This window comes from Hemicordylus capensis, chromosome 6 (assembly GCF_027244095.1).
Source record: "Hemicordylus capensis ecotype Gifberg chromosome 6, rHemCap1.1.pri, whole genome shotgun sequence".
Classification (NCBI taxonomy): domain Eukaryota; kingdom Metazoa; phylum Chordata; class Lepidosauria; order Squamata; family Cordylidae; genus Hemicordylus; species Hemicordylus capensis.
The window spans coordinates 69,018,859-69,046,713 of NC_069662.1; the positions used below are offsets into that span (position 1 = coordinate 69,018,859).

A 27,855-nucleotide genomic window follows, 5' to 3' on the forward strand; every position below is an offset into this window, starting at 1 on the left:
AAGGGCTAGAGCTTAGCTTAAAAAAAAAAAAAGCTGGGGATCCATATTAGGATAGGGCGTCTTTGAATCCCCATTATTTGCTATGGCAGAAATATACAAAATCAGTAAAAACTAAAACAAAACCATTAAAAATCAACCAAGTGCCCCACTGCCTTGAAATTTGGGTGGTAGGTGGCACCCATAGGGACACCATATTTGGGTGGCACCCATAGGCACCACCCAAATATGGTGCCCCCAGGACCTTTATAAGTGATCTGAATCAAATCAAATTCAAATCGAATCTGGGGAGATTCGGAGGGAGCTATCTGGTCATCAGGGGTGATTTGATTCAGGCACAAATTGAATAGAAGAAATCTATTTGTGCACATCCCTAGCAGCAAGGCTTGTTCTGCCTGCACACAGCCTGGATAAGGAGCCTGTCACTCAAGCAGACCCCACCAAAGGGAAGAGCTTTGATGTGTACTTCTTCACTCCCTCCACCTCCTTCAAATGTTTAGTTTTTCTTGCCACTTTTCAAGCGGTTTGAGAGAAACGGTGGCAGCGTCTGCCTGGCCCGAAGTGCCTGCTGCTCACTTTGAGGAAGAGTTGTGTACTCACGCTGAGGCGAAGCGGCCTTTTAAGAGGTGAAGGGAAAGTTCTGGAAGAGTTTCTACCCCGAGACTCAGACATGAGGTCCTCCGAGAGGGATCCCCCACAACATGTCCCCCATGTGTGAAACCTCAATAGCAGAAAGATAAAGATAGCCCCACACAAATTAAATCAACTAAAAACAAACACTGAATTTGCCAAATATTCAAACAGAAAACCTATTTTAAATAATTTGGAAAACACAAACCAAAATGACACCCTTCCCACCCTTGTACACGGAGGAAAAGGGAAAAAGAGGAAGGGAGAGGACTAGCCTGGAGAACTTTGTAAATTGAAAATGTGAGCAGGAGCTCTTTCCTGAAGCTGTCTACCGGAGCAAGACAGGACCAGAACTGGGGCTTGACTGACACCTACAGGAGCTACAGGAACTAGCCTAATGTTTTATTGGCCCTGTCTCAAAACATGCAGAGGCTGATAACCCAGAACAGAGGATGACCTCTCTATACCGTGGAAAAAGGCTATCTATTCATTTCAGTTCATTAACAAGCATTACCCACTTACTTGCTAGTACACTGATTCCAAACACTGTTCACAGTAGTAAATGTTAGAAAATATAATGATGCTGCAATCTTATTCTAACACACATCACAAGTCAATTAGTACAAAGATATTTCAGCAGATCTATCTGGCCATAAGGGGCCCTATTTTATATTACTACATTACAGTCTTGTAGCACTCTGACCACAGTTTTATCTTGGCCAGAAAGGAGTTCAACTGATAAACCAAATAGTTTCCATGCAAGTGGTCTGGTCAAACTCCTAGGAAAAACATCTGTGGTTTGGGGCCAACCCCACATCAAGATTATCAATGTCAGTTTGTGTCCCAAGATGAATCTGAGATTCTCACCTTGGCTTGATTCACATTAACACACTAATATTGGTTAATGAGTTTAAACCTAGATTTGAATGATTGTGTGAACCAGGCCATGGCAGCAAGACCAAGGCCTGCCATTCTCTTAACCACTACACTAGTCCTTAAAACATCAGTAATCCACATTCTGTAATTACTGTAGTGCAATCATCTGGGTGATATTGCATTGTATTGGCAATTATCTGGCTAATGCCCTGCAGCATCTTATTTGCCCAGTTCCAAACACTGCAGCTTAAACACTACATGAAAATTAGAGAACTAATCAGTCAAACTAAAACTAAACTAGCATATACTACATTAATCAAAACTTTGGAACTATGCTGATGCACTAGGCACAATGGAGTGCTCTACCTTCATTTATTTGTACAATCTTGAGTTAGTGACCTTTCAAAAGAACAAATCAATACTAACCAGGTACTGTATCTGATGTTTCTTGCTGTGCATTAAAGGTCAAATGAGATTTTCATATATGTTAACAGTTGCACTGCTGTTTTGTGACAAACCTTGCAAACATAAGAGCAAAATCAGGAAAGTTTCAATATAGTGTGCAGGAAAACAGGAGAAAACAGGGTACTCGGAAAACAGGGTACTGTTTCATCAACCTTTCTCGTACATAATAAGTTTGCTGGGCTCCTAAACACACTTTCTTGGATACGTTCTAATAAGATAGTAGAGATTATTTCCAAGTAAACACATTTGAGCTTCAGAGACAGTTGTTATTCCTAATCAGTTTCAATTGGGACATTATATCAGAAGCAAGTTGTGATTAGAAATTTGAATATAAACAAAACCCTGCTCTGAGCATGCAGTTGGACTAGAAAACCTCCAAGGTGCCTTCCAGCATAAAGTTCTATGATTCTATTATTCTCTGCCCTTGGGGAGACCCTTCACATGTCAAGTCAGGTCTAGTTTGGCCCTCAGTGTACAGAACCAGTGTGTTGAAAAGAGATATACAGATATACAGAGAATATATAGATATTCACAGTTCCACGTATTTGCCGGTGTCTAATTGACACTTATTTTCATTATCTGTGGATACTAAAGGACTAAAACCCACATATCCGCAGTTCCTAGAGGGCCAGAAGTGATTGTGGAGGTCACTTCCTCCATTTTGTGAGGAGGAGCCATTTTGTGGCTCATTTCGGCTCATTTCTTTATTAAAAGCCCTTTCCCCCATTATTTTTCATGGTTTGGGGGGATATTCCTGGGCACATGGGAGCACGTTAAACAGTTTATATTTATGCCTCGTGGCAGAAGGTAAAGAAGGGAACCCATGCAAGTAACGAGGTTACTGACAAAAAATCCCAAGTGCTCTGAAACACAAATGAGGAGTGAGGAACTAAATGGCACCCTTTTACAAGATAGCCATAGCCTTTATATTTCAGCCTCCGAAACTTTCTTCATTCTTTGAAACTTGGCATTTCTAGTAGAATAATAGAACAATTGCAGTACCATTAAAACAAAAGGTGTATGGAACAAAGAAAAGCCCAAATGCAACTGTGATATGTGGCATCTAGTGCATAGAATGAAGGTTGCTTTACCTGTATCGCACATGTTCAATAGTGTCATATGTCAATTTGCTGCTGATGTTCTGGCTGTGAGGGTTGCCTAGGAGGTAACAAAGATATTAGTAATTCAAAAACAGATACTTCATCTCTTTTTCAAAGCCCCACTCCCCCCCCCCACCCAAAATAGAGATTCCTTTTAAACATAGAATTCACTTCATATTTCATTGTAATGCTCTCAGGATCTTTACAGCCATTTTTCAAAGGAACTAGTTAATAAGCAAAGGCAGATAGTCAAATTTCCATACAGATTTGGTGAGAAGGAAAAACCATTACAACTGAAATTTACATCAGCAAAGAATGACATGGTTTCCAAGGCACTGTTGGTGGATTATAGTAGTACACTGCATTGACATCAATCATTCTTCTTACTATTTGGATTTGTCTTATTGAAAGATTTGTATTTTGAAATGTTTAGAGTCCACTTTTGTCATGTTTAAAATCACCAGAAGCTCTGTACACATTAGCATGGAATGGTGTCATCTATATAAAATATCTCTGCTTTCTTTGAAGTAGATTCTTCAAATATTCAACTTAAGTCACATAGCTCATGTTTTAAAATGCATATGGGCTGTCAAAATTATATACAGTAGCATATTAAAATAATGTTTAACACTGCCCTAATTTGCACTATGCTTGCTTATCCAACAGGAGGTGGTTTAACTACCAACTTGTCTATTGATCTAGGGTCATAATACTGTTGCTCCTAACACCATATGCAGTGACAAGAAGAGAGGATTGTAGAGGAACAGTCCTAATTGAAACTGGAATACTTTCTTAAATATACTTTGTTTAGATCTGACCTGCAGTGCTTATGACCCAACAAGTCAAACACTGCCCAATACAGGCATGTATTGTACAGTTTTGCAGATTTCCCTGCTAATAGCAAAAGGTTCTTTCATGCACAAGAGCCAATGAGGCTGTTCACACATGCAGCCAAGACCGGGCTAAGGCAGTCGAGCCTGAGCTTGGCTACACATGAAAAGCCACACGGCTGCTGGCAGCGCGTCAACAGCAAATCCGCCAAAGAGGCCCTCCTGTTAACTGAAGTGAAGGGCACATGTGCACCCTTAACCTGGGCTAAGTGATCATGTGTCAGAGCAGCCTCCCGGCCAGTGCCAGGGGGATTCTCACAATGCACTGCACACTTGTGCAGTGCATTGTGGGATTTCTGGGGGTCAGGAAAACACATCCTGGCCCCCGACCCTCCGTGCTGCTGGGGAAAGCCCTATCTGTCCGCCCAGTATGGATCCAAGGATTGTCTGTGGAGAAGGTAAGTTTTAGCAAGCTTCCTCCTCAAACGGCCTTAAGCCCTTTTCACTGATCGTGTGAAAGGGATCAATATTTTTATCACATTATATACAGTATATTTACCACTCTTTGCAACACTGAAAATATAATGCAAAGAGCAATAGGGATTCTGCAACCGCTAATCATCATCATCATCAAACTTATATACTGCCCAAACTTTAGTCTCTGGGAGGTTAACATAAAACAATTAAAACACATATAAAATGTGCTAATGCCAGAGCAGGGCAAGTATTAAACTTTTAAGATATGAAACAATTGATATTCTGTTGCAGTACCGTAACAAATAATTTAATTATAATAATCATCTAAGTAGAAAGTAGTCCTCTAAATGAGCCCACGTTTGCAAGTGACATGGGGATCTCCCCACACAATTCTCAACAAAGATTTGAAGTTTGTTTTTTCCTCAGGACAGGAAATGGAGACTGTGGGCCATGTGTCTCCATATTTGCTATGCGCGCTCTCTCTCTCTCTCGTTCTCTCTCTCTGTATAAATAGAGCCATCTCCTATTTTGTACAGGGTTTCTTCAGATTCTCAACGTCAGACCCATTTGGTGGACTATATAGTCCTCTTTCTTTTCATTTAGTTGTGTGGTGTTTTATGGGATAACAGTTGAGTTGTCTGACAGCTTTGTCTTAGTGCCATTTGAGAAGAGCGTGGTTCTGTCCCTAGGGTCAATCTCTCCCTCTCCCTCCCTCCCTCCCCCCCTCTCTCTCACACACACACTCATCATGAGTGAATGAGCCAGGGCCATCTCCTCCATCAGGCCAAGTGAATGCACCATGGGGGTGACAAGTACAGCCACTTTACCACCCTGCCCCCATCCCAAGTGTCACCCTTCCAGTCTGCTGCTGCACCCCTGGTCTCACCTCCACTGCTGCCACCTTATGTCTTGGCTGCCCCCCATCACCAGCTCCACCCCTTGGCCCAGAGTTGATGACACTCCACCTATGCAGTAGCCTTTCCTTGTCATCACTGCAACAGCAGCAGCTCACTCACTCTCTGTCATTTCAAGAGCAGACAATGAAGACGTTTGTTGCTTCAATGCATGCAGAAGGAGTGTGAGCAAGTGAGCTGCTGGAGAGAGGGTGATGATCAGTCTGCTTAGGAGTTTGAGAAGAATGCATCTTTTCTAAGCCATCTAGTAAAAAATGCCCTTGAGAAAGATTGCCCATTGAAACATATTAGGAATAAATCAACTTTTCATGCAGCTGTTCTTATCTATGCTCTAGCTAAATATGGCTCCTGTTAATAATAATAATTAATAATAATAATTAATAAATCAGTGGTTGACCAAGACCTTAAAGAGACTGGGCAACATCCAGACTAAGACTGTCATGATTAAATCCCATTGAAATGAATGGGGCTTAAGTTCATAATGACATACTTGTTGTTTCATTAATTTTAATGGTGTTTGGTCATGCTTAGCTAGTCTGTATGCTGCCTACTGTTTAAGGGGGGAAATGCAACCTTTATCATTGCAAAATGCTAGAGGACAACAAATCTATGTCACTTGATATCTCCTTACCATAAATATTTTCACTGAGGTCATCAGTGAAGGCTTTAAGTAAACTTTGTGGGAAGAGTGCAGTGCCTGCATGGTCAAGGTAAGTAATTCCTACAATGGAACAGACAAAAATGGGTTACATACCAAACAATCATCAATGTTTCCATTATAAAATCTAGAAATCTCAGAATCAAGTCTCAAGAACTTAAGGGAGCATTTTCTGGGTTTGGTCTATTGAGAAGAAGTATTTGGTCTATTGAGAAGAAGTCTGCAGTGAAGAGATATTTATTACTATCTCACAACTGTGGACACCCAGCAATGCCACTTTCAAACAGAATTTGCAACACTCAGAGACGAGTATCACGATCAGGGAGAGGAGCCGTAAGGGGGTTTGCAGGGAGTGCGGGCTTAGCCCACTCTCCCCACAGATGACCAGAAGGCAGCCCTGGGCAGCCAGATCGGCCGCCCACACAACTGCTGGCTCTGTCATGGAGCCGGCGGGGCCTGTGGGGATTGGGGGCCAAGTGGCCCCCAGATGTTTCAGGATGCCCCGCACAAGCGGGCAGGGCCATCCTGGAGAGACCCCTGTGCCCGGGAGGCTGCTCGCAGCCTCCCAGTCGGGGGTCTACTTGTGTGTCACCATGCACTGCGGCAACATACGAGCAAAAAGACGAGGTTAACGGAGCACTCACTCCATTAGCCTCGGCTAAGCGGGGGGTATTTAGGGCGGCTAGCTGCCAGGAGCCACGTGGCTCCCGTTGCAGCACACAGTCGCCCAAAAGCTCCCTTAGCCCACTTTGGGGCGATCCTGAGAATCACCTCTCAGTGAGATTATGCAAGTGTGAATGAGCAGAGAACTTCAGATGCCAGCCTTGGTAGAACTAATGTAAACAGAAGCTGGCACAAAAGCTGGGAAAGCATATCTTCTGAGCACAGAAATGAGCACAGAGATAAGAGCTGGATATAAATATAAATAAAGAAGTATGCAAAGTATGCAAACTGACTTTCTGTAAAAGGCCTTCTGGGTTTTGCTAATTTTGCTCACACAAATAGCTTTTGGACCCCTCCCCCATGCACTTTTCAGACATATATTGATATAGTTCGCTGCACATAATAGAAGTGGTACTTCCAATGGAGTTCTTTTCAATCAACAATTTCCTTTGAACACTAACACCCTTACACAACTGGGGAGAAACTACAACTACAACAAATATTTATATACAGCTTTTCAAAGTTCTCAAAGTGGTTTACACAGAAAAATAAGTAAATGAGATGGTTCCCTGTCCCAAAGGGTTCAAAATCTAAAAGGGAAACACGGGGTAGATACTAGCAACAACCACTGGAGGGATGCTGTGCTGGGGTTACATAGGGCCAGTTGCTTCCCTCTGATAGATTAAGAGAATCAGCACTTTAAGGAGGTGTCTCTTTGTTCAGTTAGCAGTGGGGCTTGCAAGGTAAACAGAGCAGGACAAGCAAACGTATATTCAAAGATAAGGGGGGCATCACACTATATTCTTTTTTAACAGACAACACTCACACTAATGAAGCCCTAAGAACTCAAATTATTGTTCTTTTCTTCTAGCATTTCATGTGGCATGAAAGGTCTGAATTTTGATCTCATTCACAGATTTTATGCAATAGAAAAAAAGCATCTGCTAATTTTACAGAAAGGAGCTTTCTTATTATGGGTGGGGACTGTTCACTGCATATCAGTCCCCAGAAACTTGTGATGTGAAAAGCCAGATTCTGTGATACAATAGATGCATTATTCAAAGTTATAAATCTGAGACTCATTCTCTTGACAGACCATTTCTCTACTGATCAAGGTAGTGTTTTCAGTATTGGCCACAGACTTGAGACAGAGATTCTTGCTGAATTACAGACTCCTTTTGCTGCCTGAATTGAAAACCAAGTGCACCCAAAAAGTTCAAAGCTGAATATGATCATAAAAACAACTCACCTTTATTTTTCATTTGTGCTATAAAACTTTGTTACTGTTAAGAATACTTGTTAGAACTGAATGAAAGCTTAAAATAAGGGCTGTCAAACTGTCAAATCTGACCTGCAGAGCTCCATTTCCCCGCTTCCTGCAGGGCTAAGAAGCTGAGCATCGGCCCTGCCACCAGGGTTCCTCCCCAACTCACTTCACATCTCTCTCCTCCCTATGCATGCCTAAGCAGCAGCATTCTTCCCCATTTGCTGCAGCTGGCTGGCTCCTTCCTTCCTCCTGCCACCACCGCCACCAATATTTTTCTCCTTCACCCTGCTACACCCCATTCTGTGAAGCTCCTGGAAGCATTTCTCCTTCCTCCCATGGCTACTACGCATCTCCCCCTGCATCCTCATAGCTCCTTAGCGCATGAAGCTGGTGAAGAACAAGACAGAGTGAATGGAGGGTGAGGGAGGGAGAGGAAGTGAGAGAAAGAGGCTCCTCTTTCCCACAGAAGTTAGTGGGGGGGAAGGGAGGGGGAAGAAGGATTCTGCTTTTCATGGACAAGTTTTGGAATTATTTCATGGTTGTTTTGGAATTATTCATCTGATCCTTGTTAAAAATCTGAGAACAAAACTGTTAAAAATAATGATTCTATTCAGTTAGTCTTTAAAATAAAATAAAAATATTCTGGCGTAAAAAGTAGTGCATTCAGCTGATTTCAGTGGCAGAGAGTGAGAGAAAGAGGGAACCCATGCTAACTTGGCAAAGAGGCACCTTTTAATGTGGTGATCCTCTTTATTTAGCCAGAAGAGAGTAACTGGCCTTATCCACCCCCAGCACACTACCTCCAGTGACTGCTGCTGGTATCTATGTTTATTTTTAGATTGTGAGCCCTTTGGGGACAGAGTTCCATCTGATTTATTTTGTTATTTCTCTGTGTAAATCACCCTGAGCCATTTTGGGAAGGGCGGTATAGAAATCAAATAAATAAATAATAAAATAAAATAAGATTAAGGCAGAAGGTGGCACAAGGCGGGTGGGTGCAAGGGTGAAGGAATGTGGTGCAAAGCTATGTGTGGCCCTCTGAATATGCATCGGAATCAAACCCCGCCCACCACCCAATTGAGTTTTCTGCTTTCAATCAATAGATTAGTCATTGGAACAAGTAGTTGATTCATCACTGGAGATCAGTTTAATGTAGTGCAGCTTCAATTAAAGGCACATTTGTTTATTTCTGAGGTTCTTAAATTCCAAGTTAAACTCTACCAGTTTAAGACCAGAGCCAAGACTATCTCATTTTGGCTCAAGCTCCACAAAGCCAGGAGATTGGAACCATATGTTAAGATGCTGTAACAGACATGTCACATGATCAGTAATGGTGTTGTTCGGTGTCACAAATTGTGCTTACTTACAACTTGCCCTCCATATACCCATACTTCTTCTTAGTCGTTGAGACCCAATTCAAGATGGGGAGAAGTGTTCCCTCTAAGGCGTGCGCATGTGCGTGTGGTCACAAGTTTTTTGATGTACACTCAGTTAATCTTAGGTCCTGCTCAGGTTGAATCAGGAAGGCCCAACTCTGAATGCACATGTGCACACACTGCCTTGATATTGCCGCTCAGAACAAAACTCATTCCACTCACAAATGAAATAAATTAGAGAACACTGATGGGGAGGATGGAATGCCTGGCACCAGAAAATATGCCCCATATCCTGGTACTGTACTGCCTTATGAAGTTATCTTTAAAAGGCACGTATATTGAGATTTTGGTAATGTGCAATTTTGATTAAACATTTTAACAAGATGATTAGTCAATTAAAATTATCTTATGAGTTACCAAGTATTCTGGTGATAGGTAGGATTGTTACTGTATGACAATCCTGTGACTGAAATTAGATTATGCATACAGGTGGCCTTCATTATCTGTGGGAGTTCCGTTCTCACTTACAACCAGAAAGCCAGCGTGGTGTAGTGGTTAGAGTGCCGGACTAGGACCGGGGAGACCAGAGTTCAAATCCCCATTCAGCCACAATACTAGCTGGGTGACTCTGGGCCAGTCACCTCTCTCTCAGCCTCACCTACTTCACAGGGTTGTTGTGAAAGAGAAACTCAAGTATGTAGTACACCGCTCTGGGCTCCTTGGAGGAAGAGCGGGACAGAAATGTAATAATGAATAAATAAATAAATAAACCATGGATAACGAAACCACGTATAACAAGAAGTGGATTGCGGGAGGTGGTTAGGTTCCTTGAGGATAAAAAAAAAGCAAAAAAGCAGGGAGGAGGCAGAAATCAGAGCAATAACGTAACTTACCATGCTCCAGCTCCAGCTGTCCAGCAATGCCCCCCAACCCCTAATTTTGCTTATTTTCCACAAAAAATCATGGGGATTTTTTTTAAAGGATTGTCAAATTTTAAAAAAAGGAACCATGGATTGTCAAATTTTAACTATTTTTAGAACCTCAGCTAAAGAGGTCAGTTGTACATAGCCTGGCCACAGATAAGCAAAACTGAGAGTGCTGGGACCATGGATAACGAGGGGTCCCTATATTAAAAAAGCTAGCATTAATTATTAGTAGGTGTCTGTTTATGGATGTTAACTATTAAAATATAGTTTCTGGACACAGAGATCTCTCTGAAATGTTTGGAATAGGAAGGACCTTAGATTTTAGGGAAGAGAGACACCTGTCAGGGATCCCCTCGAGCAGTACTCAGGAAAGTCCTCTGAGTCAGAGGCCAGGAGAGCTCCCAATCCGGAGCTGGAGGCCCCTCCTTCATGCAGCCCTACCCCTCTCTAAGGAATGCTCAGATCTACAGTGGAGGAGACTATTCTGGAGTTTCCAGGCCCAACCCCTACTGAGGAGCCACCACCTCCTCCACCAGGTCCTCAGGAACAATAACACCCAGAGGCGTATCTAGGGAAAATAGCGCCTAGGGCAAGCACTGAAATTGCGCCCCTTGTCCAAACATCCAACACCCATCTTTCAGATAACTTTACCATAATATCAGCTGAAAAATACAAGTCAAGCTAGTTAATCTTTTAATTTTTCAAAAACAATTTAGAAAACTACAAATTTCAGTATGCTGGGGCTCATGAAATACCCAAATACTATGTGGAGGTATACTTGGAAAACGAATGTCTAATTCTCTACTATGCATTGTAGCATCACTATTACATAAGTTTTTAAAAGAAATGGAGAATTTGACTTTTCCCTATTTACTCTGAAAATAATTAAAAGATATGCAGAGTAAACTGTGTCACTGCTTGGAATATATTCTAGTCTTTCAGAAAGACAGTTAAAATGAGAGAAAGAGAGCAAGAAACTCCCAGTGGGCCTTAATACTAAAGCTAATTAATACTAATTTCACACTGATTGAAAGACAAACTCACCATTAATAGCCATATTATTAAGACATCACATTTAACTCACTTATAACAAGAAGCAAAGAGCAAATGAATACAATCCTAGCTCATAAGCTTCAGCTCATTATTCACAAGCCCTGATTCTCTGTACATAGTGCCAAACTGAATGTGTACAGTGACTTATATTATATTAATTTTTTTAAAAAAATACCTGTAGCCCCTAAAGGCTGTGGGGTGGGTCTGCAAAGGTTCCCTCTCCCCTCGCTGGCCTCTAGGGCTTTGCAGGGACCATTTGAGCATGTGTGGTGGCCTATATATATAGCCGCTGAAAACAAAATGGCTGCCACACATTCTCAAATGGCCTCTGCGAGACCTGGCATGGGGGCCTCACAGAGGCCATTTGAGCATGCACAGTGGCCATTTTGTTTTCAGTGACCATTTTTTTAAAAAAATTAATTTTTAAAAATGGCGCCCCCCCTTCAAGTGGCGCCCGGGGCACATGCCCTGCCGGCCCTACCCCTAGATATGCCCCTGATAACACCACTGGGCTCAAACCCAGCTGGCAGCCCACAGATGGGCCAATAAAGATCTCTTCAGGAGGAGACAGGAGGAGGAGACAGGAGAATATACAGACCAATTAGCTCCAAGAAACAGGCAGAAGCCTTCCTTTGTCCTATGTAAATACTTCAGTTGCAGCCAGCTACTGGTATGACAGGATTTTCCCCCTGAATGTGCTCTCCCAGTCCTGTTATCTAGTTCTGAATTATAAGCGTCCTGTTAGTCCTTGCGCTCAGCCCCTTTACCTGTGATTAACTGCCTGGACTTCATTGGCCACGGCCTGCCATGACTACCTTCCCTCACATGCGGCCAGCACAACACCCTTGGTAAGGGAAGGTGGCAGGTGGCTATAAAATGTATGCGTGTGAAGAAATTGCAGTTTAGAACAGGCAGAAGGGGAGTGGGGAAATGAAAGAACATTATGGGATGAATGATCTCTCTGGTGATCTGATGTAGAGTGGTCAATATGCATACTGCTTGTCTCCCCTTATGCTCTATCTGTACTTTTGTAAATAAAGCAAATATTGCACAAATAGTCAAGTCTCCCAAGTCATCTCCTCAAAGGAAATCCATACTGAGTAGAGCTAGCCCTGGAACATCACTGCTCAGAGAAGTGAGGAGCAACCACAGTATAATACATATATTGGGCTCCATATGGAGGGAATAAGATGGTATAGCAAATGCTTGAAGCTCCACCCAAATCACAGCTATTAAAGGTATTAACAAACATCTGTCCTCTTCAGATTTTTTCAGTACATCAACAAGGTCTAGAACCTTTATTTTTATCCAAATAAATGCCAAGAGTATTTGGCTTCAAATTAATGATCATAAGTTACCTTCTGAACTGCAGAAATTAACACTAAGAATTCTACTTTTTGTGAATACAAGGGCTACAGACCCATGATTTACAGCATGCCTTTATGATGGCTCAAATAACCGTTCATAACTGAAGTCACACAGGCTAGTCTCATGCTTTTCCATTTCTTTCATGATTCAAGGAATAGTGAGTTGGTCAAAACATACTGGCTTATAGTCTATATCCTAAATAGACTGTTCAAAGAAACCGTAAAGATATCAAATTTAGGCTGCCGTTCTAACAATGAGTAAATCCCACTCAACTCAGTAAGACATACTTTTTAAATAAACATGCACAGTATTGGCCAGCATGTCTTGGTGTGCAAATCTGATTCAATGAGCAGAACTGCTGCACCAACTTTATTAGAGGTTAGTTGGAAATTCCAACTGCAAGTTAATTCTTATTTATCTACCTTCAGTTTAAAAGCAGATTCTTCTAGATAATCAGTTTATATCATATAAACATCATGGAAATGAACTAGTTAAAGTTAAATGATTAACTAGTTACAATTTTCAGCTGTTAACTTTTTTTTTTAAGAATGTTAAAAAATATTAAATCCAGCATTCCCAGAGTTTTCACAGGTATGGGGCCAGTTCAGACTCAATGCAGAACAGGGGCAAAATTGGGTGACAGGGTTAAAAAAACCTGGGCTGCACTTCACAGCCCCAACATGCCCCCCGCGTCTGACATCAGATGCGTGGGGCGCGGTTTATCTCCCGAGCAGGGCTGCGGGGCCCCATTCGGGATTTAGATGGCCAGCGCTGCGTTCACAGCGTGACCAGAAGCGGCGGCTCTCTCTGCCTTTAAGGCAGGGAGAGTCTCTTCAGCCACGCTGCAAATGCAGCGCTGGCAGATTTAACTCCCGAACTGGGCTTCACAGACCCGTTCAGGAGCTAAACCAAGCCCCTGCATCTGACAGACGCTCGGGTGTAGCTAAATGTCCCCTGTTTCTGATGTCAGGTGCCGGGGGCGAGGTAAGGGGGGCCGCTGTGGCGGCCAAACATGGGCTGCCACTGGCCTCCCTCCACCACTGATGCAGAACTAATTATTATTTTAACTGAGCTTCTAAAAACAAACAGAGATTTGATCCACAGACCATCAGAAATAGCCGATTGTTTTGGCTATCAGTGATTTGGTCACTCCCCTTTCCCCATTCTTCCTGAATGTAATCCCACAGTTTCAAGACTGCCCTGCTAGGGGTGTGCAAGGAACTGGTTTGGCTAGATCGGATTTGAACCATCCCGGCCTTGTTCCAAGTTCAGCCAAACTGGGCCAAACCAGTTCGTGGGCCAGTTTGGAAATATGATCCAGTAAGGATGATCCAATGAGGATCCTAATCCTAAGGTGGGGGGGTGGGGTGGACGAGAGAAAGATATCTTATTCCAAGCTGTGGCAGAGGTGGCGGAGACATCGGTGGCAGCAGGGACTCCTCCAAGACCCCCACCAGCCTCCTGAATGACAACCACCCAGTTCAGGCCTCCATGCATGGTAGATAAATAAGACCTCTGCACATGTGTAGAAGCCATTTCCCCACTGCACCACTTAAGGTGACCAATACTGCTGTACTTTTCCTGAAAAATCAATTAGAAAGACACCTTACATTCTGCAGCATACAAACTGAGTTACAAACAAGTTATAACTAAAATAGAACAAATACCCAGAGTGACCCCAATCCTAACAAGCTTCCTCCTCCAAATTCCTTCTCCTAGGCATTGCACGCTAGGCTCACCTCACAAAAATGGCCTCTGCACATGTGCTGTCATTCAAGAGGCCCGTGGGGAGCTTGGAGAAGCCCCAACCCACCCCCCAATCTTTCCACCATGGCCTGTAATATAGTACTTTTTTCTCGCCCACCCACCGCCACCTTAGGATTAGGGAATTTCCCCTTTACTTGTAAAGGGGAGTCCTCGCTGGATTTCCCTTTATATGTATATCTTCGAACCAGTTCGAATAATGCACTTCACATGGAGAAGGTGAGAAGGATATTATGAAATCTTTTATTATTCTGAATATGGTATGACAAATAAAACAGTGGTTTCAGATAAGGCAGGGTAAAGTAAATGAGTGCCACCTGCATTCTGCCGCATCACGTCACCAGAATGCTGCCACTGCCTCTGTCGCCACTACCCCATCTCTTGGCTTTCTCCCCTCCCACTGCCCCATTCCCTGGCCAGCCCCACTACTGCTTCTCTTTTTGGTGCCATCCCAATGAGATAAACACTGCTCTGGGTCAACTATGGTGTGGAACCAGTATGGTGTAGTGATTAGAGTGTTGGACTAGGACTGGGGAGACCTGAGTTCAAATCCCCATTCAGCCATGAAACTCACTGGGTGACTCTGGGCCAGTCATGTATCTCTCAGCCTAACCTACCTCACAGGGTTATTGTGAGGATAACTATAACCATGTACACCAGGCCCCCTGGAGGAAGAGCGGGATATAAATGTAATAAATAAATAAATAAATAAATAAATAAATAAATTCCCAGAGGCCAAGACTACTTATCGCTGCCCCTTGTGGTTACTTGCTGCACTGAAGCAGCTTTTGAATCTTCAGGTACTTTGCTGGCCCCACCCTGCAAGGCCTGTTATTGGCTTCCCTGCAAGAATCTGGTATATACCCAGATCAATATCTGGTGTATACCCAGATCAAGATTCCCCAGCACAAACCTCAGGGGGCTTACTTCAACCATTGCTGGCCCCCACCCCACAAATACCTTGGGCTCACATTTCCTTGGAATTTATTGTCAGCCTACCCATTTCATGGGGAAATATGATCTTAGTTGCCAGTGACAGATTTACAAAGATGGCACATTTCATCTCTACACAAAATCTTCCCAGCGCTTCTCATACAGAGCAACTGCTTCTAGACCATGTATTCCATCTGCATGGCTTACCATACAGGGTTTTTTCTAATCAGAGTCCCTAGTTGACTTCCCGATTCTAGAAGGTGATCTTGGCACTTTTAGACATTCAGATGCAGTTATTCACAACCTACCACCTGCAGACAAATGAGCAGATGGAATGAGTCAAGCAGATCCTAGAGCAGTATCTCTGATGCTTTCTTAACTATCACAAGCATAACTGGATCTCACTGCTGCCATTGGCCAAGTTTGCCTGTAACAATGCCACCCATGCATCAACACAGCAGTGCCCATTTTATGCCAACTAGTCTATCATTCTTTGACCCATCCAGCTGCACCCACCCTGTCTTCAGTCCCTGCAACCAATAATGAGCTAGGACATCTACAATTGGTCCAGGCTAACTTGAGCCTACACCTAACCAGGAAAAGGAATATTACAAGAGCCAGGTTGATCAGTACTGCTGGATGGACATCGTTTTTCCATGAAAGGCAAGATCTGGCTCTCTATAGACCACACCCCAAAGAACCAGCCATCCACTAAGCTGGAGTACCAGTGTCCTGTTTCCAACAGGTCAATCCAAACACCTTCAAACTGGTATTCCCAGACACCATGAAAATGCACCAGGGTTCCATATCTCTCTGCTGAAGCCATAGCATGCTAGCCCCTTCCCTGTTCACACAGATCCCCCACCAGACCAAGTTCAGGGACATGTACAGCATATACAGTGGTCCCTCTACTTACGAAATTAATCCGTTCCGAATGCACATTTGTAAGTCGAAAAATTCGTAAGTCGAAAAGCGGTTTCCCATAGGAATGCATTGGGAACGGATTAATGCGTTCCGGAGCCTAGAAAAAAGACCCAGACCCCCAGTAAGGCTTGCAAACTGCACAGGAACATTTCTTTTCAAGAATAAACAGGCAGTAAACAGGCAGGCAAGTCAAGGAAACCGCATGTAAAATTTGTAAGTCGAGGAAACCCCATCTAAAAATTTGTAAGTCGAGGAAACCCCATCTAAAAATTTGTAAGTCGAAAAAACCGCATCTAAAACCGGATCTAAAACTGCCGTTTGTAACTCGAAAAATACTTATGTCGAGTAGTTTGTAAGTCGAGGGACCACTGTAATGGACTCTAAAGTCATCAGAAGCAAACTACACTATCTAGACAACTGGGAAGGATATAGGCCTTAGGAGAGTTCTTGGGACATGAACATGGGACATGTTCCAGTTGAATATGTCTATGCCTCAGTCAAGGTCCATGCTTTTCACCATGTCTATCCAGAAAAAGCCACATGTTGCCAGAACCTAAGGGGTATACTCGTGGGTCAAATGGGCTGTAACCCAAAATTTGGCTTTTAAAAAGCCAAATCCGCCGAGATTCTATTTACCACTGCCATTTCATGAAGACAGGACGAGTGTAAGCGGCTTTCTGTCCAAAGCAGACCTTGCCTCATTTTCAAGGTCTCCTTGCTTACTTATCTTACTTATCTCCTTGTTCTGCCTGCTTGGCCTGCCCTCTGATTTTTGTTTGTGACTTTTGACTCCTGGTTTGTCATCTGATTGTCTACTCAGCCTGATCTCTAGCACGTTCCAGATCTTTTGCTACCAGTTTTTATCCTTGATTGTTTGCTTGGATTTCCTGGTCCCAGCTTCTAGTCTTGTGCCACCTGCTGGATGCTGCTGATGGCTCAGCACTGACACTCAATGGCAGAGCATTTGTTTTACATGCAGAAGGTTCTAGGTTCAATCCCTACTATCTTTAGGTAGGCCAAGAAAAGACCACAGTCTGAAACTTTTGGGAGTTTCTGCCAGACAGTGTGGACAATACTGAGGTAAATGTACCTATGGGCTGACTAACACAGTATAGGGCAAGCAGTCATTGGGGGGGGGGGAAGAAAATCTCAACTAGTTAAAGTTAATAGTTATTAACCTTGAATACTATTAACAGGCCCTGAGTTTTCAGAAAGTAAGATCTAATAAGCAGGGCAAGTTCAACAGAATCAATGGGCAAAAGAAAGAAGCAGATGTAAAGAAATAAGTGGTCACAAAATTACAATGTAAAGAAAACAGTGACAGTTATGCAAATACTCTCTTGTACTGGTTTCCTCTACCACCAGAGGTGCCCTTCCAACAGTCCTACCAGACTCCTTCACAGCTTCAGACAAACCTGACACTTTAAATGCTGATCTGTGCTGCACCAGAGGATTTACAGGAACTGTGTTATCTGATAAGTCTTTCTCTTTCAAGTTTTTGCTACTTCTCAGTTTCTTCTGTAGCCTTCTTCCACTCTTCTCTTTTGTAGCTCTTTTCAATTTAACACCTTCTATAACTTCACTCTCTCACTAACAGCTCTAGCAACAGTTCAGCTGCTCCTCTGCGTTGTCTAAATAGCTTGCCCCTCTTCCCCCTACTGCCGTCTCCTAGACATTGCATGCTAGGCTACTATACTAACTTTAATAAAGTTAAGTTATAAAAATCAATTTTCAACTAGCTAAAAGTTAAAAAGTTAGCTAGTTAATTTCTTTTAAAGTTGATTCATGAGAGATATGTGAAACAGTGAATTGTGTACTAGCATAATTTTTCATCTTCAAGTGCAATTAGTGGGTTCCTTTTCCATAGCTCACAGAAGCATATAGGGATGTGCATGGAACTGGCTGGCCTGATTCAGTCCAGCACCCCCTTGAACTCCCCCACCCGGGTTCGGTTCGGTCCGGGGGGTTTCGTGAGCTTGTAATTCTAAAAACTGGTATTATTCATGTGTGCAGGCGCATGGCCTCCATAATGGCCGCCGGGCCACCAGGTGAAGACCGAAGAGCGGCCGAACTGGCCGAGGGGGTGATTTCGAAGACCGGTAGGGGGAGGGGGAATCTCAGCAGACACACACACACCCCACAGCCTCCAGGAACTCCCCCAAGGGGAGTAAAAGGTAAATAATAATTTAAAAATAATAATTACAAGCTCACGAACCCCCCAAACTTCGGGAGGTGGTTCGGTTCGACCCTGAACAGTCAAACCGAACTGGTTCTATGTCAAACATGTTCAATGTCGAACCTGTTTGCACACCCCTAGAAGCATACTAATTTACTTTACCTGCCTTACATGCAATCACTTGTCTTCTCCAGACAAAACAGACAAGTGTGTTGCTGCAGGGGAGAGAGAATGAACATTCAAATGATCAAGTTGCTGGTGACAAGGAAAGGCCACCACTGGATGCAAACTTCATCCACACTGCCTTGCTGGCTTACAATACCAAGCAGCACCCCCACCACCCCAAAGGTGAGGCCATCCAATGGCAAGGAGGAAGAGGGGCAGTGTTGAGGTTAGTAAGGCGGAGGGTGGGGCCAGTGAATGAGGCGGCGCTAGCCAGAGGACAAAGCAATGAAGAGTGGGAAGAGCTGGGTTGGCAGCAGTGGAGGCGAGGTGGGACTCAGCAGCAGGCAGGTGGGGTGACATCTGTGGCAGGGAGCAGGGTTTCAAAACTCACCTCCAAATGGCACACTCACAGCCTGAGGCAGCTGCCTCACTTTGACTCAGAGGAGCCATGAATATAACTTCTATTGCTTTCTGCAATAGTATCTAGTATCCTGCAGTAGGGTGCTTAACACTAAATTGGCAGAGAGATGATAAGGAAGAAGATAAGAATTATCCAGTTCAGATCTCACCTCAACTATGAATGCATGCTAGATGGCCTTAGATGGCCTGATATTCTTGCAGAAACTTGATCTGCATTGTTGTTTTACATAGTGCCATCTGGGTGCATAAGCTTTCCAAAACGTAAGAGGTCAGGTCCTGGGAGTAGTAATAATAGGGTGGTATGCTTTTCAGCATCTTCCTATATCGCTGCTACCCGATATAGTACCGGCGGGGAAATTCTTGACTAATAAGCAGAAAGTTGCCAGTTCAAATCCACGCTGGTACTATATCGAGCAGCAGCGATATAGGAAGATGCTGAAAGGCATAATCTCATACTGTGCGTGAGGAGGCAATGGCAATGGTAAACTCCTCCTACCAAAGAAAACCACAAGGCTCTGTGGGCACCAGGAGTAGAAATCGACTTGACGGCACACTTTACCTTATGTGCATAGGGTATTATTACTATGATCTGTTGAGTATTTTAAAGCACAATATAAATACTAACTCCTATTTTATAGTGCTTGCTCCTTTTTTCAGTTGATCTGCTTGGCCAAACAACTGGTTGAAAATCAACTTTACCAGTCAAACTGCACACACAATGGCAAAACCAGAAGAAAACAAGTTGTTCTCATAAGAACTAATCTGCCTACATTCCTTTCACTAACCCTAAAACTGGACTAAATTTGGTCCAAATTGGTTAAGCAGTTCACAGGTTAGCCCACTTGTATCTCAAACGTTTATGTGTCCACCATCTTGAATTGGGGTGGATGACACCATCACAAACTACGCCACTGAGGTGTTCCTATGCGTCCCTACAACTGTACCTGGTTTGGTTCATATTGGTCCAGGCAATGTGAAGTTGATTGGTGGGGACACGCACATGGGCAAACACACAGACGGACACAGACGGAATGCTGGGTGATCTCATAAGCTGACTGGAAAGTAGGATTTTTTAAAAAGTGTGTGTATATATATTTGTGGGGGGGGGCACAAAAGGGGAAAATTGCATTTCAGGGGCATGAGTTTGATCCTTCTATGTTATTAATAACACTATTGCTCCCATCCTAGATATATTTTCTTTTAAGGAAGTTTATTTTGATGGACTAGTCCTCTGCTAACTGAGCAAAGATACATCTTTTTCAAGTGGTGATTATCTTATATTTAGCAGGGGAAGAGCAATCTCCCCTATCCAACCCCAGCTCAGCATCCCTCCAGTGGTTGTTGCTGGTGTTTGCCTTATGTTTCTTTTTTAGATTGTGAGCCATTTGTGAACAGAGAATAATCTTGTTTGTTTCTCTGTGTAAATCACTTTGAGAAGTTTTGCTAAAAAGCAGTATATAAATATTGTATGTATATATTGCAATAGTAGTAGTTATAGTAGACATAACTATCAAATAAGCATGCTTAGGATTGCTATCTTATTTTAATTTTCAGTTTGATTCAGTAATGATAGGAAGACTACTGGTCTGGGTGATGCTTGCCCTTCACCACCACCACCACTCCCGTACCACCTAGGTGCATGCAACTTCTTTTTTAAAGTTCAATTTATACATTCCAAATTGTATTATTGATTTGGAAGAATATTTGGAGGATTCTCATTAATTGCTGTGAGTTTCCCATCAGGTTAAGTGAAACAATAGTTAATCTAGCCGTTCTCTGAAACTAATGAAGCAAATAACTGCATGAAATCATATGGCTAATGGCTATGATAACACTGTTCTCGCAGGTGCAGCCAACAAATCTAGCATTTGAGTACAAATCTAAATCAAATCTAGTATGAGTCATAACTAGTCATTCTAGGTTTTAACTTGGAATTTAATATGTGTGCTCCCAACAAATCTACTCCTACATGCTTGCAACAATTGCTGTAGCTTTATTTAGTATCAGATTTCTTTACACAGAGTGAGATAGACTTCTGTCTCAGTAAAGCTTTTACTGGTACCATACCAGTAGTGTTTTCTGCCAGGAAACTGAAATGAAGCCATTTTAGCACTTCCATAGAATGACCTTCAGTGTATACCAGGTCTTGGGGAAGGTTGTGAAAAAACCTATTGAGATGGAGCCGAGAGTGTAGCTGGGGAGAAGGGGCCTGTGTTCACCCCTCTCCTTGGCGGCCCCTCCGAGTGTGGGAGATAATGAAGAAAATAGGGAATGGTGGAGCTGAGGGGCCTGGGCTTTTTGAACCTATCCGCTCAATTATAGCTATGCCCCTGGATGCAATGCAATTGAGAATTGTTAAGATTTTACACCACACTCCTTATGATAGGTCATTCAAATGAAGCAAAGTAACTGTGAAAACAAAGTAATCAAAGTTCCATTTTCAAAATATATAGGGTGGAACCGTAATGGAAAACAGAGCAGACATTCCTGTGTCCAGTTCTTTCCCTTCCAAATGTAACACCCTGAGTTATTACATCATGATGTTCTGCATTTTCCTACCCCTGCCAGTGACAGCTATTGTGAAGAGCAGCATTGAAATGCAGAATGTTGTTACCTGAGATGTGGTAAGTGTTACTACGCATTACAGAAATGAGGGAGAGAGAACTCAACATGCCATTTCTGGGCAGGAGCTGCACTGTAATGTGTAGTTCTGTCAATGCTTTTAAAAAGATTTAAATACCACTGTTATACAATTAATATTTACAAATACGACAAATATTTATATACCACTGTTCAAAACAAGTTTCCAAGGAAATTAACATGAGACAGTATCTTGCTTTTTTAAAACATACTTAAATGTTAAACAGTCTGGGAAAATTAGAAAAGGTCTTCACCTGCTTTAGAAAATACATTAAAGTGTATGCCAGAGATGCATCATATACTCCATTCAGTTCTAATGGGGATATTTAGGATCAAAATTTTAATGTAAACAAGAAGTTCTAAGTAGAACTAATGGAGCCTACTGTCCACTTCTTTCAACATGGAGCTTTCTCAGACTGCAGGCATTTACTGCAAGGCTTTACTGTAAGTTCTAATTTGCCCAAAAACACAGATGCAAAAAGTGGATTTTTTTTTACCCTGGACATAAAATCGGGCTTGGTTCCAATGCATAATGAAAAAGCCAAATCATGTGTGGCATGCTCCTCAATAGCTCGCAGGGACTTTGACGCAAATCTAGACAATATTATTTGTTTGTTTATTTATTTATTTATTTTCACATTTATATCCTGCTCTTCCACCAAGGAGCCCAGAGCGGTGTACTACATACTTAAGTTTCTCTTTCACAACAATCCTGTGAAGTAGGTTAGGCTGAGAGAGAAGTGACTGGCCCAGAGTCACCCTGTTAGTTTCATGGTTGAATGGGGATTTGAACTCGGGTCTCCCCAGTCTAGTCCAGCACTCTAACCACTACACCATGCTGGCTCTCTATGTGAATGTACACTTGTCCTTCCATCTAAAAATTGCCATCTGGGAATGCTCATGGTGAATCTTACAATGCTTCAAAAAGGTACTATGGAATGCATCATCATCTATAGCTAATTTGGGACAGATTTTACTATTTCTAATTTGGGCTGTAAACACATGAGTTCTAAAGGGGTGATGTTAATAATGTGAGTGGCCACCATCTTGATTCAAGACAGCAGATTTAAATTTAAAAAATACCCACTATCTCTAGGTAGGGATATGCACAAAACTGGCTTGGCCTGTTTGGTTTGAATTCGAACCAGCTTCAAACCAGGGTGGGTAGGTTTGCTTTTGGTTTTGCTCAAACCCCTGCCCCCATTCAGTTTGAATTCAAACCCAGTTCGAACCGGTTCTAAAAGGTTCTACACAGGGTATAATGGGGACTCAAACCAGCCCATTACTCCCTATGTAGAGCACCTAGGGGCACAAAACCGGGGTGGGTGGTAGGCACCCAATCAGACACTCCTGCTATTTTTAATGAATTTTTGAAGATAGTTTGCAATTTTTGCATTTCTCCCTTAGGGAATAATGGGGATATGAGGCAGCCACAATCCCTCCATTTGGGGGGTGCCAGGGCACCCCGAAGTGTGTCTGGGGGCACAGTAGGTTGTACCACAACTCTCCCCAGGCAGCCCCAAGCCGGTGGAGTTCATGGTTTCCCCCCCATAAATTTTTTCAGTTACTGTCCTTTTAACAAGTCTATCTCTCTCAGAGTAGCTTCTCTGGGGGGGGTGTGTGTGTGTGAGAGAGAGAGAGAGAGAGAGAGAGAGATCTTCATAGGGATTCATTGGGAGAACTCATACATAGGAAGTCCAAACACAAATGGGATTATTGGTGGCTGCATGAGTTCCCTCAATGAATCTCAATCAAGATCTCTCCATACACACACAGATAGATAGATAGATAGATAGATACAGACCAGAGAAGCTACATGAAAACAACCACTTCTTCTGGATGCTGGTTGGTGGATAGGAGAGGAGGTGCTCAGCAACCACTGCCAGGTCCAGCCAGACTTGGCAGTGGATTGCCCAGAACTGTGCACAGTCCATCTCGGGGTCTTCCTTCGCAGGCTCCTCCAAGTACTGGGCAACACATTGCGCAGCACTGGTGGGCCTGGTAGGCCGAGCCTCCCACAAACAGGGCAAGGCGCCAAGGCACACTTGGTTAAACCACTGGGCTAATTTAGCGGGAGGAACTGCCTGTTGCATTGGCACTGCTGCCCAGGATGCAGTGCCGCTGGACTGGAAAGAAGAAGGGGTGGGAGCGGAAGGTTTGCCCGCACTGCTGCTGCTGGGTGTGGGTTGTGCACGCTCGGGTGGTGCACCATCACCATCCTCCTGGTCTCTGCCGGTCCTAGTGACCTCCTCTTTCCTAACTCTATTGATCAGAAGGTCCCTTCACCTTGGCAAGTCATACGTGCAAACGATATTACCTTTGATGGTCGGGTCACAGAGACAAGCCAGGACATACTCTTCCCTGTCACCCAACTCATTGACCAGCCTGTCAACAACCCTGGCCCACAGTCTTCCAGCCAGAGCATGCCCCTCTGGCATGGTCAGCGAAGTCTGGAGTTCACCCATCAGCTTCTCCAGGTGGAGAGCTGCAGGCAGGGTCTGGCTCAGAGGAGTGGTGTTGCCACACAAGCTCTCTGTGACAAACAGGAAGGGCTCGAGTGCTGACACCATCTCAGACATGAGCTTCCACTCTTCATTGGATAGGTTGCACACGCCCAAGGACTCATTCCTCACCAGGTCTTCGAGGGCCACCTCCTGCTCCAGCAGGCACTGGAACAAAAGGAAGGTGGAGTTCCACCAGGTATCTACATCCATGGGGAAGAGATGTTGTGGAAGCCCATGGACACACTGCCGTTCGCAAAGCAGGCGCCCGGACTTCTCACTCCGGTGGAAGTGGGCTGCAATCTTGCGGGACTTCTCCACAAGTGCAGCCGTAGCAGCAACAGTACCTATCATGTACTGGCAACGTGCCCTGCTTCATGGAAGCTGGCACACTGCCCTTGTCAGTGCTAGGCTCAGGCACACGAGACTCAGCGCTGCCAGCTGAGTCAAGGAGATCCAGGTGATGCATTTGTCGCCACATGGAAGTCGTCCCCAGATACTTAGCATCCTTGCCCCAACTGAACTGTGCCCTGCAGTGGACACAGTGAGCAGCCGTTGGGGTATCTTCAGGGACCTCAAAATGCTGCCAAACATCACTGCTCTGGGTGGCCTCTGATGCCCTGGGTGCCGTCTTGGGCTTCTTGGGTGATGGCGGACCTAGGAGAGCTGCTAGTGCTCGCCCTCCGCCATCACCCACTCACCCCCTCCCACCCTGCGTGGAAGAAGGGCCCAGCTTCACTGGAGGAGGTGGTGGCCGGGTTCAGGGGTACTGCTGAGCTTAGGCGGACACTCTCTCTCTATCTCAAATCAGCCAACAATTTTTAAAGCAGCAGACACCAAAAGCAAAAAAGGTGGGGGAAAGTGGGAACTGGGTTATGGAAATGGGCCAGAGAGAGGCCTCAGGGCCCCCCTGGCCCAGAGGAGGTGGGAGAGAGAGATACACTCACTCACTCGGGGAGGGGGAATAAAAGCAGCAGAACAAACACACAGTCACACCGGCGGGGGGGGGGGAGGTTTAAAGCAGGGGATAGAAGGTGGGGCAGAAAAACAGGGAAGATTGGGAACAAAAATGCAGCAGTCTGCCAAGCAGACTCTCACCACAGGACAGTAGCTGCAGTAGGCCAGAAGGAAGCCAAGGATCACTGCAGCCAGAGTGATCTGGCTAGGCCAGAGGCTTGCTTTAAATAAGATTTGAAACCCCCTCCTTTGAGACCTCCCACGTTTGCCCTCCCACCCGGCCAATATATTTTTTCAGAAACACATGTTTACTACCTCCCACCACACCAGATGATTCCAAAAGGCACTAGTAACTCAGAAGAGTATCTGTGGCTGTTATTGAAACATTAGCTACAACAGTCATTGTTTTTTCACCTCTCAGGATTGAGAGATGTATTATTTATATAGTTAATATGCTAAGGTCGTGCATAGCAAGCCCCACCCCCACTGCAGCCATGACCCGTCATTGCCCATCTTTCTGCCGTCATGGGGCGGCTTAAGGCGGGTGGGGAGCTGGGACAAAGGGCTGAGCTGGGGGGAACAAAGTCAGAGTGACAAGGGGGGGCAAAAGGCTGAGTAGTGAGTGGTGGGGGGAGGCACGGGTGAATGGTGAGCAGGGGGAAAGCAACTGCTGAGCGGCGAGTGGGGGTGGGGAGCAAAAAGCGAGCAGTGAGCGGAGGGGAGGAATGGGCGAGCGGCGAATAGGCAGGGGAAAGCAGCTGCTGAGAAGCGAGCAAAGGCCAAGCGGAGAGGAGGAACAGCCTAGCAGAGTCTTGGGGTGAGAAGCCGAGATGTGGGGGGAAGGCTGAGTGATGGGGGCCTTTTGCCACCCCGCCAAGTCCCCGGGGTGAGGAAGGCTGACTGAGGGAGTGGGAAAGCCGAGTGCACTAGTGCACAGAAGCTCTGTGCAGGTTCATCTTGTATTTTTATTCAATTCAATTTGTTTATTACGATCACAGACCAGCATAGCATTGTTTATTTGTAAACTGCCACGAGACATTTGTATGAGGTGGTATATATAAATAAATAAAAGAGATTGTATGTTAAATATTTCAGTATCAATACGGTTTTGAATAGAACTACTGTCTTACTTGATTTTTATTTATTTATTGGTGAGAAACTGTATTTCCCTCCTAAAAGTCCTTGCTCTTTTATCACTGAAGGGTTTTGCTGGTTTATCATCTCTGAAATGGAGTCCATCCACACTCAAGAATTAAATGTTAGGACTGCAAATGATTGCTTCATGTCTGCTTCACCAGACAAAAAATTCTATTCAGAACAAGGCAAACTATTCTCAAATTGCATATGTTGCTTCTATACATTTTTAACCCATGCTATCAGCATATATAGGAACCACCTCCAGTGTGACAAAAGAAATAAAAAAATAAAAGTCCTGTGAACTCAAAAGTACACATTCCCATAAGAGGCTGTTCACTGCTCACTAACCTTGCACAATTTTTTTTTTTAAAAATTTTGGAGGAACTCTTGGATTTGGATGCTTTGTTACCTGCCCCGGATGTTCAGGATAAGACAGGCTACACATCCAGAATTAATGAACTGGTCACTATGTGCAACAGTTTCTTTTGCCCAAGCTGCCCAGAAGTGGAATCTCTCCCTTTCTCCTTGGGAGAGCTCTTGTGTGCCAAACAATGGCATACCAGACAAATATTCAACAGGTATTACGTTTTTTCCATCACTGTATCTCCACATCAGGGGAAATGGCACCTGTTTTTGTCTTTCAGTTACCTGTTGAGGGCACACTGGCACAGGAATCCCGACAGAAACAAAGATACAGGGGGAATTATAAGTCAAAGGGGTAGATAGAGCAAGTAAGCAGTTGAGAAAGGTTGACCGTTACACCAATCTGGTTTAGTGACGCATTTACCTCACCCCAAATCCTCTCTCCTCTAGGAAGAGAGAGGCAGAGAGTTCTGTCAGAAGTCGTCATTTCCTCAAATCCTCGCTTTCAGCGCTCCTTATGCAGAGAGAACTAGTTTCTTTCACTACCACCATGTGGGGACGGGGGAAAGCCAGGACTGATTCTATTCTACTAAGCGTCTGTGGAAACGCTAGCAAGCCGTGTTTATATAGCAGTTTTAAAGTCAGACTCCCAGGAAACTCGCTTGTTGAGGCAGGCGACTGTTTATGCAAGCAAGCCAAGTCAGCAACTACAGCTGCTCGGCGCAAGCAGTTCAGGGGCGACAGCAGCCAGATTCAGAGTAGCGAGCGCTTTCGTGTTTTGTTTTTTTGCCCCTCCGCCAGCTAGCCACCTTCATTCATCACAACTTCGGATTACCTCCTAGCCTGGCGAACTCCTCCTGGCGCAGCCCCTGCGGGCTCTTCCCACCGTAGCCATACACAGCCCCCAGGGGCAGTCTGCTTTGGAAGGCCTGGAAAGACAGCAGTTCTCCCCACTGCTCCACGGCCATTGCACCAAGGGCGACCTAGGCTCCTTGAAACAAGAGACGCCTTGCAGCAACCCGCCCAGCACAAAGTAGGCGGAAAGGCGCTCGGCTTACATATACGAGAAGCAGGCGGAGGCTCTGGCAGACTCCTCCCGCCATTTCCCAGGGAGACAGCGACGCTCAGTCTGTTGCTATTCGGCACTCCCCTGCTCTGTCAGCAATCTGCGAGTGATCACCGTGTACTTCAGGAAAGGTCGCTGAGACAGTGCAGGGAAAGATGGGGCTGGGGGTTCGCGCGCGCACAGACACGAGGGTTCAAAGTAAGAAGCTG

General features: G+C 44.3%; 1 protein-coding gene across 4 annotated transcripts in view; it reads right to left on the reverse strand.

Annotated features, from left to right (window-relative positions):
* Positions 1 to 27,624, reverse strand: part of MOCOS (molybdenum cofactor sulfurase) — a 174,891-nt gene extending 147,267 nt beyond the window's left edge. For 2 of the 4 annotated variants that reach the window (XM_053263175.1, XM_053263178.1), the window contains exons 1-3: positions 27,416 to 27,624; positions 5,921 to 6,010; positions 3,060 to 3,126 (exon numbers count right to left, since the gene is read on the reverse strand). In XM_053263175.1, coding sequence (XP_053119150.1) covers positions 3,060 to 3,126; positions 5,921 to 6,010; positions 27,416 to 27,548 — 290 coding nt within the window. In that variant the 5' untranslated portion in view covers positions 27,549 to 27,624. Of the gene's footprint in view, positions 1 to 3,059; positions 3,127 to 5,920; positions 6,011 to 27,009; positions 27,271 to 27,415 lie in introns of those variants that run through there. The other 2 variants (XM_053263176.1, XM_053263177.1) reach the window with 2 other exon arrangements.
* Between the last annotated feature and the right edge of the window lie 231 nt (positions 27,625 to 27,855).